The 20472-nt window shown below is 35.0% G+C and overlaps 1 protein-coding gene across 3 annotated transcripts in view; it reads left to right on the top strand.

Moving 5' to 3' along the window:
* Positions 1-19924, top strand: part of CDK8 (cyclin dependent kinase 8) — a 140579-nt gene extending 120655 nt beyond the window's left edge. The window contains exons 5-13 of one of the 3 annotated variants that reach the window (XM_043997386.1): positions 128-185; positions 2430-2561; positions 4798-4941; positions 7072-7141; positions 8393-8465; positions 14115-14212; positions 15432-15522; positions 15634-15789; positions 18640-19924. In XM_043997386.1, coding sequence (XP_043853321.1) covers positions 128-185; positions 2430-2561; positions 4798-4941; positions 7072-7141; positions 8393-8465; positions 14115-14212; positions 15432-15522; positions 15634-15789; positions 18640-18765 — 948 coding nt within the window. In that variant the 3' untranslated portion in view covers positions 18766-19924. Of the gene's footprint in view, positions 1-127; positions 186-2429; positions 2562-4797; positions 4942-7071; positions 7142-8392; positions 8466-14114; positions 14213-15431; positions 15523-15630; positions 15790-18639 lie in introns of all 3 variants that reach the window. The other 2 variants (XM_043997388.1, XM_043997387.1) reach the window with 2 other exon arrangements.
* The last annotated feature ends 548 nt before the right edge of the window (positions 19925-20472 follow it).

Raw genomic sequence — 20472 nt, 5'->3', positions numbered from 1 at the left:
TCTTTTTTTGTGATCTGAATTCAGTTGACAGCTTAAAAATAATTAGTATTTTAAAATTTTCATGTGGATTTTTATTTGTACTGGCATGTTGTCTACTTAAAAACATACAAATATTTTATTTCCACAGAAACCTGCTAATATTTTAGTTATGGGTGAAGGTCCTGAGCGAGGAAGAGTAAAAATTGGTATGTTATATCTTTGTCAAGTCACAGCACTACAAACTTTTAGAGGTTACTTAAAAATTTTTTTTGTAATGATATGCATTTATTTATATGATGGGAATATTTTTTAAAGAACATTTATTTCAATCAAAGAATTTTTCATATTCAGGAAAGGTACCAGATAGGCCTGGAGACTTTAGAGGTTATTTAATGTAGATACTTTAGAGGTTATTTAATGTAGATACTGTACTGATGTAGCTCTCATTATGTGTTCTGTGATGGAGCAAAACACATTCCAAGACCCACCAGTTCTATTCATCCAGGGCAACAGAATTAGAAATACACTTATTTCTCTGGAGACTCAGGATAGATTAAAAGCTACAGTTTCTTGATAAAAGTCTTAACCGGTCATTTGTGCCTGATAGCTTGAAAAAGGAAGTTCTAAAACAGTCTATCTTTTAAAAGAAATACTGTTGTGTTTGTCTTTTTGAAAACAAATAAATAACACAAGCATTCTATGCTGTGGGGACTGTGTTCTTGAATAGCATTATTGAATTAAAAATTAAATAATAATTCTCCATATTTCTTAATGATCTAAGCCTCTAAGGAAAGAACATGTATGTCATTTCTCTCATTTTTTTCACTGTCATTTCCCTAGTCATGTTAGTCATACATATTTAAGCTATTTTGTGCTTTTGTACTAGGAAATGATGAAATGTTTTCAGAAAGTTATATTTAATTTAAAATAGGAAGGCTAGTAGACCTGTGTAACAGACTTAATATTTAATTTGGTTTGCAGAGTACTGTATCAGGTAATCAGCTGACAAGTTCTGCTGTTCCAAAGTGTGAGCTCCTCATGCCTTTTACCCTCTCTTTCCCCTTTATGAATCCTTGACATTTTTTTTTTCACTTGATAGTTTTATGTCAACTGCATACATTCTGGCTACACAATCTAAATTTTTATGAGTTAGACTGAACATTTTTGATTAAATGTCTTTCATAGTAACTCTCACATCTTCTGGAGAACAGGCCACTAAGCATCTATTTAGACCTTATAGATAACTGAACATTAAAGGAGAAGAATCTATCAAATTTGATAAAGTTCAAATGTAAGCTTCTAACAAAGCTTAAGAAATTGGAGAGAACCTGCCAAGCAGTACTTTTACATGTACTCCTTAGTGGGAGATTTGGAGAGATTTTACATGAAATATTTAAATTCTCTAATTTAGTATTATTAAACTTCTTAAGGTAAAAGTTCTTCAGGGAGTTTGGGATGGGGTGGAAAAGCTCATGTGTGCAGATTGACACATTTGAGAGGAAGTGTTACTTTGAACTGTAATTCTCTCTTGAAAATATAACTATATAGAATTATCCTTTGCCAAATTAGTGATTACTGTATTCTCTTATTCAAGTAATTTAAGTACAGTAGGACAATGTTTACTTTGTTGAACAGCTCCATTAGGAGAGAAGCTAACCTTAATTAATAGTTCTCCAATTTTAAAGAAGAAATATTGGATTAAGCTTGAAACTAGTGAATAGATGATGTAGAAAAGTTATAAATAGAAAGATAGATCTCTTTATATATAGATTCACTTCATACACATAAACTGTATTTCAAATCTGTTGTAAATGGCTGTGTAATGATTTTTGGAACAGTCATTTAACCACTCTGGTCTTCAGTTTTATCTGTAAAATTATGGCGTTGAACTGGATGGTCTTTGCAAACCCTTTAAAATTCTGTGATTTAGTCATTTACATCTAGCATAAGTCCATTGAAGAAGCATCAGTGATGACATCAAGACACTCTTGCCTCTCAATTATCCATGGCAGTAAAATAGGCACAGATAATTTAAAGTAGCAGGTAAATTCATCTATCTTTGTCAGAGCTATATTCCACTTCCTCACAGTTGTCACAGGCAGTGTCTTCAGTAGCACCACAGCCTTAGGATCATAGCTCTCTGCTCTTATGTTGGCATAACAGATGGAAGCCTCTCTATGAGAATAAGGTCCTATTTACCAAAGAGGGCAGGACCATGGACCTAATCTAATTCAAGATCTGGATGACAGTGAATAGCACTCAAGGTATACAGATAATAGAAGTTGGTTGTATAAAGAACCTTATTAAGAAATAAAAGTTTTATTACTTCAAACTGTTATTCTTTTACACAAGCACTATGAAATGTTAAGGAAGTATAGCACAATCAGTAAAACTTGCAAAAATCTATTTTCTTAATATTAAAGGGAATTTTTTTGTTTTGAATTTCACAGCTGATATGGGCTTTGCACGATTATTTAATTCACCTTTGAAGCCTTTAGCAGATTTGGATCCAGTAGTTGTAACATTCTGGTACCGAGCTCCAGAGCTCCTTCTTGGAGCAAGACATTATACCAAAGCTATTGGTAAGTAGAACTAATTAAAAATTGCTACTTAGCTATTACTCTTGTGAAATAGTTTTTAGACTCTAAGAGTTGGAAGGAACCTCAGAGGTCATCTGGTCCAGCCTCCTCTAAAGCATGAATCCGGTCTACAACATTACTAACAAGTGGTCATTCAAGCCAGCCTCTATTTAAAGACAACCAGGACTAGGGAATTCACTCTCCCACCCATTTTTTGGACAGTTCTAATTGTCAGGAAAATTTTCATTATGTTGAATCAAATTGTTCTTTCTATAATTTCTACTTGTTGGTCCTAGTTCTGCTTTCCAGAGCCAAATAGTAGAACAAATTTAATCTTTCAATTATTTAACCACATCATTTTGGAAGGGCTTTATAATAGACATGATGGGATAGATGAGATTGGAGAAGATATTCCATAAATATTGTAAGGCTCAAAAAAAAGATACATTGATGGAAGGAGGAAAGAATAAGAAGCCATAAATAGGAACCTTTTATACATGTTTGATAGCATAGACTGAAGGGTAGTGTGAGATGAGAGCAATTAGGTATGGTAAGCCTCTATGTGAATTTTTTTTTTTTTAATTTTTAGTTTTTTTGGTGAGGCAATTGGGATTAAGTGACTTGTCCAGGGTCACACAGCTAGTAAATGTCAAGTGTCTGAAATCGAATTTGAGCTCAGGTCCTCCTGAATCCAGGGCCGGTGCTCTATCCATTGCGCCACCTACCTGCCCCTATGTGAATTATTTTAAAGTCCATAATTGAAGTATTTTAATTTGATTTGTATATTGATTGGGAATTACTGAAACTTTTAAGTGGAGAGTAAAATGGGCAAAATTATGTGAATAAAATGTGAAAAAGTCCCCATCTGTTTTTCTTTTATTCAGCCATGTTTTATAGCATTGTGTAGCTTTCTTAATTGATCCTTTAAGGCTATGGTAGGTCAACTTGTTATATAATTACAATGTAAATTGTTACCTGACAATTTCTTAGTAAAGAAAGATGGTTGGCAGACTTAGAGAGGATCTTTAAATTTATGCTGTGTGAAAAAATTGTTTAGAGATAAATGTTTAAAACATATTACTTTGACTAAAGACATTTTCATTTAAAAGTATTTACTGAGCTTGGTGGCTCTTTGGTATGAAATTCAAGAATTGAGAAATTCGTTTATCACTGGAAAATATAAACCCAGGTTCATATCAAAGATAACTTTTTTGCATCAGTGATAGGTTTTCTTTCAAGGACAGGCAGGTGATAATTCATTCACTTCTAAATTGTACTTTGCTGAGGGTAACAATACAGTTAATCAAGTTTAGTACATATACTGGCCAAAATAACCCCGTTTTTCTGAACTTGTTGTTTATCTGTTATGAGCACAATGGGCTGCATATCACTTGTCATCTTCATTATTTTTTTAAAGAATAAGTCATTCCATCTTTTTTTTTCTATTTGTGTTTCAAAAATTTTTTCATTAATGAATATCTCTGGTAAGCAGATTTTAAACATGAGGCAATAAGAAAATAAATATATAGTCTGAAATTTGGAGTCACCTTGACCAGCCTTTTCAAATAATGATTATGTTGCCATTTTCACTGAGCTAATTACAGATACTGAAAAGCTCCATACAAATTGAGATACAACATAACTCAAGGGAACATTTTGAAGTCCTACATGCTATTTGAGAACAGGAATACTGTTTCAATAAATATTTGAAGTTGAAAGTTGCCTTTTTCTTACTGGCAATAGAAGTTTACTAATTAGGATTAATGACAAAGCAATTATTGAACTTTTCAAATTAGCAAGGTGACAAAAATGGTTACATAATTATTTTATCACAAATGTACCCTGCCTGTCTGTTTCAAAAAAGTATTGCTTAATTTGAATTTTGTTTGATTTTCAGTTATCACTTCTAATGTAAGGGGCCTTAAAACCTGTTTTATGGGTATAATTTTGGTTTTGGCATAAATAACTTCACTCAACTATTCCAAATTTAGATTGAGACTTAGAGTAAGGCTACTAGGTGTTTTAAACTATGGAGTTTAAAATTAATGTAATTTCATGCTATTTATTGTCCGTAAGTTAATTGTTTTGTAATGAATACACTTTTCCTTTAAAAAAATAATCCTTCCCCTTTCTCCACTTGCCCCTCCAAAAAAACCCAACCCAACAATGCATTTTCTTTTGGAAAGATCCACTTTATTTTTCTTTTCTTTTTCTTTTTTCTCTTTTTTCCCCCTTAAAGATATTTGGGCTATAGGGTGTATATTTGCAGAGCTACTAACTTCAGAACCAATATTTCACTGTCGACAAGAGGACATCAAAACTAGTAATCCTTATCACCATGACCAGCTGGACAGAATATTCAATGTAATGGGATTTCCTGCAGGTACATATTGCATTTTTATCACTCTTATTTAATTTTAGATATCTGTATTTAAAAAGATGTATTTTTTAAAATAAAGGTTAGACTAAGTATAGTATAAGAACTTTTTGTATAGAATTTTCTGTTCGAAAGGTCACACAAACACCATTATATATATTTAGTTTGCATATTAATGTGACCTAGATTTGTAGAAGGGATGGGGATAGAAATTGTTTTATGTTTGAAAATGACAAAATATTTTTAAGATATTTATTCTTTTAAAGACCCCACTGTTAATGGAATAACATGGGGGTCGCTGCAATTTGGGGTTCCATATAGGAATAGGTTATATTAAAGGTCACTAGTTCACTACCACTCAAAGATATCTTGAGTTGTACTTTCATATTATCTAGTACTATTGAAATATTTATATATTACCTCTATTTGAAATATTTGCTTTTCAGATAGCTTATTCTCCCATTTCATATAAGACGGAGTAGACATATGATTTATCATTTTTCTTTTCAGAGGGAGAAATTGCACTTACTCTCGATCCTATAGGAAGTCCCAGTCATTAAAGGTTTTCTGACTCCAAATTCTTCACAGTATCTATAAGTTTGTGCTGTCTAGTTTTTCAGAGGGAGGTGGACCAGTAATAAACACAACAACTGTGGTATATACTCAGCACCTTGCTAGGTGCTATTATAAAAGAAATATGAAAGAAGTGTCCTTAGAGTCTAATTGGAAAAAAATACATATACATGAAGCAACCAGAGAATATTTACAAGGTTTTTTTCCCCCTAAATATTTTTTTGTATGGGGGACCACTGTTATAGAAAATTTCCCAGTAATGAAAACCCTTCTACTAATTTAGAACTTCTTCACAACATGCAACAACTTAAAGAGGTCTGGGAGCACTGAGAGGTTAAGTAAATTGCCCAGGATCATACATCCTGTCCATGTCAGAAGCTAGACTTGGACCCAGGTCTTGAGGCTAGATTTCTATCACTCAATATGTGTACCATGTAGTCTCTCAGCTTCATGAACACAAGCTAATTTATGAGTAAGTGCAAAATTATGTTACACAGATTATAATTGTTTAGAAAACAGAAAATGCTATAGCCCTGAATTAGTCACAGAAGGCTTCCTGAAAAAGATGTGAATTAGGTCTTGAAGAAGAGCTAGGATTTGAGTAGTCAGAGGCAAGTTGAGCAGTTAGTAAACTCCAGGAAAAAAGCATAACTAAAGGTCCAGAAGCAAGAATGAACATGACTGCTATGGAGTCTGTGAGGGAAGACCAAAAACAACATGGACTGTTGGAAAGTAGTGATAAATAAATTGGATGAGTAGGGGGGATCACAATGTAGAGAGCACTGAAAGCCTGGCAGAAGTTTGAATTGATGTAATAGGTAATAAAAAACTATTAAGTATCATTAAGCAAGGAAGTGACACAATGTTCATCAATAGTTATGATAAAGATAGTCATTTGGACATAGCCTCTGAGCAACTCTTAAGCAAAAAAAGAAAAGAAAAACAACCGGCAAAATCGATAGATTGATTAGACAGGACAAATAGATGCTTGTTAGGAATTCTATTCTAGGTAATAAATCCTATTCTAGGTAATACAATTTTCTTCACTCAAACCATTTTGTTTCTAGGACTTTTGAGTAATTTTGGTTGATTCTAAAAGTAAAATTCATATGAGAATATGTTACACTACAATTATTTCTTAGTAGTTATGTCTATTACTGTGATGAAATATATGCAGTAAGGAATTAAATAAAGAGGCAAAGCCAGGTCATTTAGAGGCCCTGGTTTCAAGACCAGACTCTGCCACTTATTGTCACTTAACTTTCTGGCCTTAGTTTCCTCATGTGTAAAATGAGGTCCCTTCCAGCTCTATTTCTTTGAGCATGAGAATTATGAGAAAAGTTTGTTACCAGTTTTAAAAGCTACAAGAGAGGAGTGATTTCCACTTAACCTTTGAGAAAACTTTGGATGGGACCAGCAAAGTTTCTTCAAAAAGTTAAATTAGATAAATTATGCCATGTGGCATAATAAAGATTGGGTTGACATCTTAAAATAGTTGACCAATATTTTATGCACTAATAGTAGGAAGTTGGGCAATATAAAATTAATGAATGTACTTCACAGATAAAGATTGGGAAGATATAAAAAAGATGCCTGAACATTCAACATTAATGAAAGATTTCCGAAGAAATACGTAAGTCAAAGAAAATGCATTTTGTTGCATGCTTTTTATTTAGTATGAAGTCTTATTCAGTTTAATAATTTCCATGTGATGACGGTGTGAGATCTGATATCACTCAGCACAAGATTATTCAAAATACTAAACTTATTTGGTGTCCTTTAGATTTTGACAGATAGCTATTATCTCAGTCTATTTCAACAATTATGATATTTTAAATGGGAAAATCTTGATATGTGAGGGCAGAAGAGTTCTCTCTCTTCATATAAATCAGTAAATATTGTCATTTTGATAGATGTGAAAATAATTTTTAAACTAAAAAGAAACTAAACTTGTTACCTACTTGCTAACTCATCAAGATAAATAATGATTTATGCTCAGTGAATATTGGACAGCATGGTTCTTGCCATTTACTATTCATGTGGGGAAAATATTGTGTACTAATAATTTATGTATACATATATCCCAACACATCATTAATTGGGAAAATGACAGTATGATTACAGATAAAACAATGTTATAGGGGGGCAGTTAGTCCCATAGAACAGTGTTATAGAAGGTTGCTTGGTTAAGGAGTGTTACAGTGTTAAATTTTTTTTTTTGAGTTTGTTTATAATGTATTCAGTTGGTAGATGGGTAGCTCAGTGGATAAAGTGTTAGAATCAGGAAAACCTGAGTTCAAATCTGGTCTCATACACTTATTAGCTGTATGATCCTGGGCAAGTCACTTAACCTCTGTCTGTTTGGTTTCCCTATCTGTAAAATGGGGTTAATAATAGCACCTACCTCAAAATGTTGTGAAGATAAAATTAGATAATATTTGCAAAGTGTTTTCAAACCATAAAGCACTATCTAAATGCTAGATATTGAATGTATTAATGATGCTGGTTAAGCGGAACCTTATATGGACCACTTCTGCATTTTAACTTAAATATATGGCTGAGATAAATTTTTAAGAAGTAGGTTTGAAAATCCTAAGAGTGTTAGTTTAAAATTTTGTTTAAGTAGTGATTCAATATGTATTACGTATTTTCATCTCAATTAAACAATGATATATTTAATCAGCCACATTCATTAGAAGATGAATAAAAGATGGATGAAATATGAATTCAAGTGTGTTAGTCTTTACAATATGTAACTTTTCATATATATCATGATCAGTAATTAAAGATAAAAATTTTTTTATTCTTTTTTTTTTTTGCTATGTAAAATGAATCTCAACTTAAGTCTGATGTGATTCTACATCTTATAGTGTTTCTCTTTCAGATATACCAACTGCAGCCTTATCAAGTATATGGAAAAACATAAAGTTAAACCAGACAGTAAAGCGTTCCACTTGGTAAGCCCTGAATAATGGCTATCATAATGAAACTGCTTTGATGCGTAATAAACGACTGGTTCAACTTGGGGCTGGTCCACAAATAGGAGCTCATCTGTGTGCTTGGCACAACACACGCTTCCGAACACTTAGATTTCCCGGCTGATGGGGGAGGGTTAATAGATTAGAGTTTGATTGTTTTATGTCGATTTCCAATGAAATACTCAAGTATTTTTGTTGTTTTATTTGTTATGCGAGCAAGCACTTTGAAGAACTTCTCAAAGCATGTTAAAAGTACAGTTGAGCCCTAGTATAATTATGCTATTGAAGAACAAGGATGATACTGGCATTATGAAATTTCACTATTGTATTAAAAGATGCATCAACCTACTGTATGTGTAGAATTTTACTTAGAACAAAAATGAATCTGTGTAGTAGTATGCTGATTTATGAGGAAATTATAATGTACTTTGTACTACTGCCAATTCCATATTTGACAATATATTTTATCACAGAAGTACTGCACAATTGGACTCCAAAAGTATGCCTTTTGAAATGCAAAAGGGGAAGACAACTTGATTCTGGCTTATTTTTATATGCTTTACTAGCACATGTTTCTTTAACAGTTCAATAAATAGTACTTGTAATGCCTCTAAAACTTTAAATGTGGTCTCATTTTTCATGCTTACTCAGCAAATATTTCTAAACAATAACAATGATAATATGATGATTACATCTTGTCAACATTTCAAACTACATTTTTTACTTTCCATAGGACCAGTATACTTTGATTTCAATAATAGATTATTGTAACATATTTAGAGTTAGATCCAAATTGTTAAATGAGTGTATATAAAATTACTTTTTCATAAATATAAAATTAGCTGAGTCATGAACAAGTTCTTTAAATATATGGTAGATTTGTGGATTTTTAGAGAAACCAGTTGTTGTTATGAAAAGGTAATTCTGAGGAACCCTAAATTGTACCTCCTTGTGACTTATTTGGAAAGAAATGAGATGTTTATATCATGGGGTGACCTGAAATGATCCTGTCACTCCTTGGTTTGTTCTAAGTAATACCAACCAGTAGTTCTTATATAACTCCATAAACATTTTTGTGGATTCTTAAACTGTTTTAGCTAAATGATACTGGTTTTTTTTTTATATCTGTCTGATCCTCAGTCTCCTTTGCTGGATCATCATCTTCCCACCCAGTTTGTGTGAATGTGTCCTAAGGCTCTGTCCTTGGCCCACCTTCCTCCCCTCCCTTCCATGTGTGAACATTCCTGCCAATTTGACCTTCTTGCTGGTTCCCATCTTTTAATCTCTAACCTCAGTGCCTGGGGTGCATTCTTTTCTTTCCTTTGACTTTTAGACTCCTTTGCTTCTTTCAGGGCTCAGCTAATGGATCACCTCCTACAAGAAGCCTTACTGATGTCCCTAATGGCTAGTGCTTTCACCCGTATTGTGACATAGTGGAAGAGTATCAGCCTCAGGGTCAAGAAAATCTGGGTTCAATTTCTGCTTCTGAGCCATATTAGTTGTGTGATCCTTGACAAGTCATTTAATTACTCAGTGCCCCATATAACTCTCTAAGACTTAGTTAGTTGTAAAGCAGATGCTGACCTACAGTGATTGCCTTCCCAGAGCTCCAGATACCCAAATGAAACCACATATATAAACCAAATCCCACATTCCCCCTCCAAAAAAAAAAAAAAAAAAGGAAAAAAGAAAACAAAACACCTGTTTCAATTTACTTGTTGTATCCTCCAAGTAGCCATTTAAGAACAGATACTATTTTTTGGTTTTGATTTGTTTTCATGTCCCCTGAGCCTAGTACAGTGTCTTACACTTAGTATGCACTTGATGATATGTATTTATATTGGGTTTATGTTAATAGATGCAGAGGTTATATTATATCTTCCTATTTCCTTCAGCCCTGAGGATGAAGGTAGAATCCATTAAAATAGCAGCTTTTAAAACACTTAATCAAATGGTAGCACTCCAGCAAGCATTTAGCATTGAGACTGTTTGGACATCTTTCAAGTTCCTCTATTGGGCAACATAGTATAAAAGAATATCAGCCTTGGAGTAAGAAGATTTAGGTTCATTTCTTAATGCAGAGCCATTAAGCACTAGATACTTGCTACACACATAACCTTAGGGGTCAGTCACTTCCTCTCTCTTGCCCTTCTTTTCTTTATCTGCAAAGTGAAAATAACACCTACCTCATAGATCAAATGACACAAGAGATGTAACAGTGTATTAGAACTACTTTGTGACTGCAAGGTACTACATAAATTTAAGTTGTTATTTTTTATCTTCTCATATTAAACCTCAAGACCAGTGAGGTTTATTAGTCCAGTATTAGAAGAGATCACCGAGTGTACAAGGAGTATTAAATCCAAATCTTCTATTTACATATCTCCTAATGGACTCAATTTTTACTTAAGCTTATTAAATATCTATTTAATATTTAAGTGTGACCTTTTAGTATGTTTGCTCCTTCAAATATCACTGATTTACACTAGTTTATTATTTCAAAATCTAATTATTATTCCTTTCCAAAAAAGGGATACAAAAGTAAAAGGATTTTAGTATGCTAGTATGTTTAGTATGTTAGTCATGTGAGTAAATGTATTTTAAAGAATTTTATAGTTGTAAGGGAGATGAGAGATCATTTAGTCTAATCCAGTCATTTTACAGATGAGAAAATTTGACCCCAGAGAGGTTAAGTGATTTGTCTGAGGTTATACAGTTAGTTTGACAAGTTTGCCAATTTTGGCCTTGGAGTACAAAATGAAGTAGAGCAGAAATGAATAGAGCTTTGTCAAGACAACTCATTGGTCATAACAAACACTGTTTTTCAATACCTAAAAGGTGACTCTGTACATCACCAAATGGTCACTATAGAAGTCAAATTGATTATATGCTTTGCAGCCAAAGGTGGAGAAGTTCTATCCGGTTAATTTAAAACAACACTTGCAGCTGACTGTGGATCAGATCATGAGCTTCTTATTGTAAAATTTAGACTTAAATTGAAGAAAGTAAGGAAAACCATCAGACCATATAGGTATGACCTAAATAACATCCTTTATGAACATGAACTGGAGGTGATGAATAGATTTAAAGGATTAGATCTGGTAGGTAGAATGCCTGAGGAACTATTGGACACAGGTTTGCAAAATTGTATAGGAGGCACCAACAAAAAATATTCCAAAGGAAAAGAACAAAAAAGCAAAATGGCTGTTTGGTGAGGCTTTACAAATAGCTGAGGAAAGAAGGAAAGGATAAAGGAAAATATATACCCAACTGAATGTAGAATTCCAGAGAATCATCAGGAGAGATAAGGTTATCTCAAATGAACAATGCAAAGAAATGGAAGAAAACAATAAAATAGAAAAGACAAAAAATATCTCTTTAAGAAAATTAGAGATATCAAGGGAAAGTTTTGTGCAAAAAGAGGCCTAATAAAAGACAAAAATGGTAGGGATTTAACAGAAGTAGGAAGAAATTAAGAAGAGGTGGCAAGAATACACAAAAGAACTATACAAAAAAAATCTTTAACATCACTGATAACCAGGATGGTGTAGTTACTGATCCAGAGATAGACATCTTAGAGAATGAAGTCAAATGGGCCTTAGGAAGCATTGCTAACAATAAGGTTAATGTAGGTGATGGTGTTCCAGCTGAGCTTAAAACTCTAAAAGATGATGCTGTTAAAAGTGCTGCAGCCAGTAAATTTGGAAAACACAACAGTGGCCACTGGATTGGGAAAGATCAGTTTACATTCCAATCCTAAAGAAGGGCAATGCTAAGGAATGCTCAAACTAACAAACAATTGTGCTCATTTCACATGCTGGCAAGGTTATATATACTTAAGATTCTACAAGGTAGGTAGGCTTTAGCTATATGGGAATGGAGAATTACCAGAAGAGCAGGCTGGTTTTCCAAGAGGCAGAGGAACTAGAGACCAAATTGCCAACCTTCACTGAATTACTGGTAACGCAAGGGAGTACCAGAAAAACATCTACTTCTGCTTTAATGAATAAACTAAAGCCTTTGACTGAGTAGATCACAACAAAATGTGGCAAGTCCTCAAGCAGATGGAAGTACTAGATCATCTTACTTTTCTCCTGAGGAAACTGTATGTGGGTCAAGAAGCAACAAAACTAAACATGAAACAGCTGATTGTTTTAAGATTGTTAAAGGAATACAACAAAGGTATATATTGTCATTTTGTTTAATCAACTTATATGCAGAGTACATGATGTGAAATGCCAGGTTGGATAAATCAAAAGCCGGAATTAGTGTTGCCAGGAGAAATATCAACCATCTCAGATACATAGACAATACCACTCTGATGATACAAAGTGAAGAGGAATTAAGTTTCATGGTGAGGGGAGAAAGATGAGTATAAAAACTGACTTGAAGCTTAACATCAAGAATACTAAAATATAGGCAACTGGTATCATTACTTCCTGACAAATAGAAGAAGAAATGGAAGCAGTGTCAGATTTTGTATTCTTGGGCTCAAAGATAATTGCAGATGGCAACTGCAGCCATGAAATTAACAGACATTTGCTCCTTGGAGGGAAAGTATGGCAAATCTGAAGAGCATACTAAAAAGCAGAGAGATCACCTTGCTGACAAAGGTCCCTATCATCAAAGCTGTGGTTTTTTGTTTTGTTTTGTTTTGGTTTTTTGCTGGGCAATGGGGGTTAAGTGACTTGCCCAGGGTCACACAGCTAGTAAGTCAAGTGTCTGAGGCTGGATTTGAACTCAGGTACTCCTGAATCCAAGGCAGGTGCTTTATCCACTGCACCACCTAGCCGCCCCCAAAGCTGTGGTTTTTTAATATGGCTGTGAGAGTTGGACTCTAAGGAAAGCAGAGCACCACCGAACCGAAGCTTTTGAGTTAGGGTGCTAGAGAAGACTTTTGAGAGTGCCTTGGACAGCATGGAGACCAAATGAGTCAATACTTAAATTAATTCATACTTTTCAGTGGAAGATCAAATATTGAAGCTGAAGCTTAAATACTTTGGCCACATAATGAGAAGACAGAACTCATTTGGAAAAGATTCACATATTGGGAAAGATTGAAGACAAAAGAAAAGGGGAACAGCAGAGGATGATCAATCATTAGTGTCATGGAAACAATGAACATGAACTTGGACAGATTTTGAGAGAGAGTGGAGGATAGAAGTCCCTGACATGGCGTCAGGAAGAGTGAGATATGACTGAATGTGTGAACAACAACACAGCTAGTGTGTAGTAGAGCTCATATTAAACCAGGTCTCCAGGTTCCCAGTTGAGTGTACTTTTCATTACCTGAAATTACATTGGACTAATAGCTTGTAAATTTTGATATGTTTACTTTGTACAAATAAGCACCTTTCACATTAAGATTGTGTTTACTGAAAGACAGGTGGTCAGCTAGGTGGCACAGTGGATAAAGCACTGGCCCTGGATTCAGGAAGACTTGAATTCAAATTTGGCCTCAGACACTTAACACTTACTAGCTGTGTGACCCTGGGCAAGTCACTTAACTCCTGTTGCCCCACGCACCTCCTCCCCCCAAAAATAAAGTTAATGAGACTTTCTAGTCATAAGTGTTCATTCGTAAGATTGGGAGGAATATATTAATACTTTTGTGACTTTTGATTTCAGCTTCAGAAGTTGCTTACTATGGACCCAATAAAGCGAATTACCTCAGAACAGGCTATGCAGGATCCTTATTTCTTAGAAGATCCACTTCCTACATCAGAGTAAGTGATTGACATCTTACCCTGTCAGCATGACAAGTAAAGGTTTTCTTGCATGTTTTCCCCTAGTCACTTCTCTCCAAATAGCCACCCCCAGGAAAGCCGGAAGGAAAGACTTGACTTTTGACAAGTTAAAAATGAACACTAATGACCAAGATGCCATTTGAGGGGTTTAAAGTTAAATGGTATTTCTGCTAATCTCTTGCTTTATGAAACTTTGATCCCATTAGTCATAGCACTAATCCTGTTATTCACTGACAGGTTGATTATTCATACTATAGATCTTCCCAGACTCCTACTCAGGGCCTGAAGTTCCAGCTCTCTGTTCTGGAATGTCAACTGCCATTTGCTAATTAGTTCACATTTCTCCATCTCATCTTTTGTTGTAAAAGTGGCAAAAAGTGCGGAATTCAATCCAGTTCACCAAACATTTAAAGACAAATTTTTATCTTCGTAGTGATGCTTCACAACTATATTTTGGTAGTAATCTCTAACATAATCTAGAGAATTTAATGAGACAGGAAGAAAGTTGATGCATATTATTCTAATTCTTATTGAGACTGTTGGTTTTATTTTTTATAAGATTCCCCTGACTGCCTGCAGTAATGTTAGTATTTAGGAATAAAGACTTAGGTTGTTTCTTAGTTGAATGAAAAGTTCTTTGAAAGTATGAAATAAAACTTTTTCCTTTATTAAGTAACAAAAAGTCTTTTTTTTTCAAAATCTGAAGTGATTGAAATTTAATGTTAGATAAAGTGCTAAAATATTATTGGCTAGTTCAGTAGCAATCTTTCCTCGTTCAGATACCATAGGTGCAGTGGTGATGATAGTGTTGCTATCAGAAAAAACTGTTAGCCAAAGGAAAGTTTCATTGAGAATATATGTTCCTGGGGGCAGCTAGGTGTCACAGTGGATAGAGCACTGGCCCTGGATTCAGGAGGACTTGAATTCAAATCCAGCCCCAGACACATGACACCTGCTAGCTGTGTGACCCTGGGCAAGTCACTTAACCCTCACTGCCCAGCCAAAAAAAAAAAAAGAGAGAGAGAGAGAGAGAGAGAATATAGGTTCCAATCTTTTCTATAATAATAGTTAAGGAAGAAAACGATTGAATGAGGCCATGCAAAAGTCACTGTGTTATAGGCCAGTTTTTCCCATAAGGGTGCAGGAACTTTGATTCCATCTGTAAAAAGATAGTAACTGTTTGTTTTCTTATGATCAGTGTTTTTGCAGGTTGCCAGATCCCTTATCCTAAACGTGAATTTTTAACAGAAGAAGAGCCTGATGACAAGGGAGACAAAGTAAATATTGAAGTACAATCTATAACTTCTTGTTTTGTTGTATTATTACCTTTAACTTTTACAAGTTGAGTTTTGTTCTCCTTCTGAGTTGAAATTTATTTTTCTGTTTAACCAATTGAGAAGAACCAGCAGCAGCAGCAGGGCAATAACCATACAAATGGAACTGGTCATCCAGGGAATCAAGACAGCAGTCATGCACAGGGACCCCCATTGAAAAAAGTGAGAGTTGTTCCTCCTACCACTACCTCAGGTGGACTGATCATGACCTCAGACTATCAGGTATTTCAGATTTAAACTTCATTATAAAGTTGTTTTGTGTGTGAGAGATAGTCAGGAAACAGTGAATCATTGTACATGTTCCATAATGTATGGCCATGTCATTTAGATATTTCCTTATCCACACGGGACAGAAGACAAGCATTCTTAAGTTCCTACTATGTGACAGGCACTGGGCTAAGCACTTTACAAATACTATCTCATTTGATCCTCACAAAAACTCTATATTAGGTAGATACTATTATTATCACTGTTTTATATAAAGGTTAAATGACTTGCCCAGAGGCCATATAGCTAGCAAGTGTCTTTGCTCAGATTTGAACACAAGTCTTGATTCCAGGCCCACCACTCTATCCACTGTACCTCCTAACTAACCTATTGGCATGTCTCCTACTTATGACATGCATGTTATTTTCTTTTAAGATTTGTTTTGAGAATCAATTTCTTTCCTGCTCATTCTAATCAACAAACTGGGTTCACTATGGGATGGTTCCTGAAAACTCAACCAGTGATTCTCTTGCATATGAAAGAAAATGAGCTTATTTAAACTGAATGCTACTGTTCTCAAATATGTACTTTTACCTTTAAGAATTCATATTTGAAGATAATTATAATCCTAGGGATTCTGTTTTTGGGGGCTGATTTTTGGGGGAGTCAGGGCTACCATAAAGAGGAATTTCAAGCTATTGAAGAAAGACAGTATCTATATTATCTGGGTTAGGAAAGAAAGCATAATTCTAGTCCTTATATTCTTCAGGATAATAGTTTGATTGTACATGGGCTCACCAGCAAAAGATAGCTTAACTCTCCTCCCCCTTCACCCTGCCTAATGGATGCATTTTCCACTTTTTTTTGGCTCAAGAATGTGTTTATACCTTATTAAGATGATAACCTTGGAATGAAGTCGAAAAATGCTACAACCTCTAAACTGCATTCTTCAGAAATGAAGGCATTTATCAAACTTATTCTTTAGTGCTTTTTAAACTATTGCTGTCTATGTTGATTAATTTTGAGAAAAAATATTTGTTGAAATATTTGTAATTCTCTGTGGTTTTAAATTTTTATAAGTCTAGGGAACCACTGGCAAAATTAAGAACGATATTTTATGGCTAAGCTTTTGTTACAGTGGGGTAGGGAACAAAATCCCATTACTCAGGTGAGCTATCAAAAATGCTAATTTTTTAATTTCTATTTTTTTATGTATAGTTACCAAACTTGACAAATTCTGCCTTTCACCTTATCTTTCCAATGTTTTTACTTTTATAGATAAATGCATAAGAAAATACAATTCATAAATGAAAAGTATACCAAAGCAAAATAAACCAATTCCAAATATATCATCTGTTCAACAAGCATTCATTAAGCACCTATGATGTGGCATGCACTGTGCTAGATTTGCCCAGAGTGAGATTTGTTTTACATTAGATCTTCCATCTTCCATCCTCCTGTCATATTTATTTTTCTTTTGTTTATTGTTTTGGATTGATCTGGATAAGAAATAAGATTTGCACATGTTAAAAATATCTGTAGTGTATAAAACATTAAATTAAAATAAAAAATTGTTAAGAATTTAGTTCGAATCAATTCAACAAACATTTATTAAGCCCCTCATAGTTTTGATCTGCATCGCTGAGATGAAAGTATTTGAGAATGGGTAAAGTACAAGCCAAACAGTCCCAGTCCTTACATTCTAGAGGAGGGAACACCATATATACAGATAAGTTAATGCACAATACATACAAGTTAAATACAAGGCATTTTAATGTGGAGAGACCATTACCAGTTGGGGAACCAGGACAAGACTCTTGGGGGAAGCAACAGTTGATCTGTGCTTGGAAGGAAGCTTTAGATTCCATGAGGCAAAGATAAAGAGGGAGATGTGGCAGGGCAGCATATAGTATTAGGCTCCTAATGGTGAGCAGGCAGTAATTATTCTGTAGTGAGGTTAGTCGCCATTGTGGCATAACTTTCTCCAGCAAATGTTTAGCAGCATGTAGGTAGGAGCAAAGAATAGGGTGGGTGGTAGTAACCCAGTATTGGGGATAGGCAGAGCATAGTGTTTGGTTGAATGAGCTGACCATAGAGTCAGGACTTTGAAGGAAAGGAAGTGAGTACAAAACAAGAGTGTTAGACTAGGAGGATAGGGAGGAGCGGAGAACAGGCCAGCACAGAGAAAAGGTATAGAAGTAGTGAAGCAGAGAGAGAGAGATTGAGTGACAGGAGGTTGGATTCAGCAAGGGGGAACTTGAGAATTCTGGACCATAGAAGTAGAACAGTTATGAGTAATGATAAGATTAAGGGTCATTTGTGTGGGTCAGGTGGAGGGAAAGATGGCCATGAAAGGACATCAATGTATATAGAGGACGGGTTGAGGTGGAGAAGAGAAACCTCCCTAACTGCAACAAGTATTCCTGGTCAGATGGACTGAACCTTGAAGAAGTTGCTAAATATTAGTGGTAAACCAATGGTCTGGAATGAGGGAAGTCTGCCCTCCTTCTCATGATCCAGTGCTTTTGAAACACCAAAGAAGGAGCATCCAGTAGTTGAGAGGGTCACCAAGAATGCCCTGTCTTTGAGCATCATTATTGTTCACTAATTCATTGCATTGTAATGGAGACCTTTTATCTCTCCAACAAAGTATGTTTATTGAATCCAAAAATGAGATTTAAAGCATAAGCTGCAAAATATTGATACTCTTATTAAAAGTCACTTTAATCCTAAACCCTTGATTCAGCAGAGATTTGTGAATATATTTCATTGAGAATCACATGAGTAATGTCATTTTAGGGTATGGCAGCTGCACATTTCTTACTCACTTTACTTATACCTTTTGCCTTTTGCCTCCTTCCCTAGCGTTCCAATCCACATGCTGCCTATCCCAACCCTGGACCAAGCACATCACAGCCACAGAGCAGCATGGGATATTCAACTACCTCCCAGCAGCCTCCACAGTACTCACATCAGACACACCGGTACTGAGCTGCATCTGAATAATGTCAATGCACTGTTGCTACTGCTGCAGGACTGACCATGCAGCTCTGCCTGGAACCTGGTATGGGCCACGCGAATGTACTGTACAACCACACCTTCAAAATGTCCAATAGCCAAGTTCCACCACTTTTCACAGATTGGAGCAGTGGCTCACAGATGTTACCTGTTTTGGAGTTAGACTTGAAAAGAAAGTGCTAGCACAGTTTGTGTTGTGGATATGCTACTTCCATAGTTTACTTGACATGGTTCAGACTGACCAATGCATTTTTTCAGTGACAGTCTGTAGCAGTTGAAGCTGTGAAATGTGCTAGGGGCAGGCATTCCTTGTTGTATGTGGTGAATTCTCTCGATGTAACATTATCTGACCAATAGTACGCAAAATCCTTTAACTGGTACTTGAAACATACAGTATATGTTAACAACAACAAAAACCAACAAAATAATCAAGATTCAGATTGAGATTATTTTGGTATATATTTCTTTTTAGTCTTTTCAATGGGTTGATTCATTTTCCACATGATCAGTGTTTTTGACCAACAAAATTAGTACATATTTTTTTCAAAGTACATAAAGCCACGCAATTTTTCCAGCAGATTTCAGAACTCCCAAAGATTAATTTCCAACCTATGAATTTGTTTTTTGTTTTTTAAATCGATGACTTGACTGGTATTGAAGCTGCTATTCGATAGTAAATAAGTATGTTGTCATTGATATAAACCTGTTTGGTTTAGCAAACAAATTAAAAAGATTGTCATAGACAGTGTTTTATTTTTTCTGTTGGTGTTGCTGATTGTGAGCATGCTTTGAGATGAAAAAGCATGAGGTGATAACTTCCTTTAAAAAGGTGCGGCATCCATTCAGATATTTTGTCCTGATTTTCAGAGCTGACTTGGTGTAGTGGAATTAAAATTTTGTTCATTTAATTTTCTTTCTTAAAACTTGTTCGCACGTTACTTAGGGTGCCCTTACTTCAGCAAAGGAGAAAGGAGTAGGAGAGCCTTAGAATTTATGAGGAAAAAAAAACCTATAACATACAATGTACTGTATCAAACTATTTTACATGAATGACGCAAGTATTCTGAGGAAAAAATTGAACATTGTTAAAAAACAAGGTGTTATGTAATAAATTTATTTTTCATAAATCTGAATATGATGTTATTTGTCTTCCTTTTATGCTTGTTTCTCTTATATGACATTTAAGTTAACTATTTCTAAATATATTTAGAAATATTTAATTAACTATTTCTAAATATATTTAGATACCTTTCCCTCCAAACCTTCTCCTCTTCCAAAATTTCCTTTAATTGTGAAGGGCATAGGGGCAGCTAGGTGGCGCAGTGGATAGAGCACCGGCCCTGGAGTCAGGAGTACCTGAGTTCAAATCCGGCCTCAGACACTTAATACTTACTAGCTGTGTGACCCTGGGCAAGTCACTTAACCCCAATTGCCTCACTAAAATAAATAAATAAATAATTGTGAAGGGCATCACCATCCTCCCAGATCCCTAGGCTCACAACCTAGGTGTCATCTTCAACTCCTCTAACCTCGCCCTTCTCTCGCCCCCTCCTCCCCCCATTAATCCCCAATCCAGTCTATTGCCAAGGCCTGTCAATTTCACCTTTGCAATGTCTCTCAAATATGCCCTCTGATAGATACTGTCACCATCCTGGTTCAGGCCATCAACTCTTCACACCT

The sequence above is a fragment of the Dromiciops gliroides genome, chromosome 3, assembly GCF_019393635.1.
Source record: "Dromiciops gliroides isolate mDroGli1 chromosome 3, mDroGli1.pri, whole genome shotgun sequence".
NCBI lineage: Eukaryota > Metazoa > Chordata > Mammalia > Microbiotheria > Microbiotheriidae > Dromiciops > Dromiciops gliroides.
This window is presented reverse-complemented; position numbering and strand designations above follow the sequence as displayed.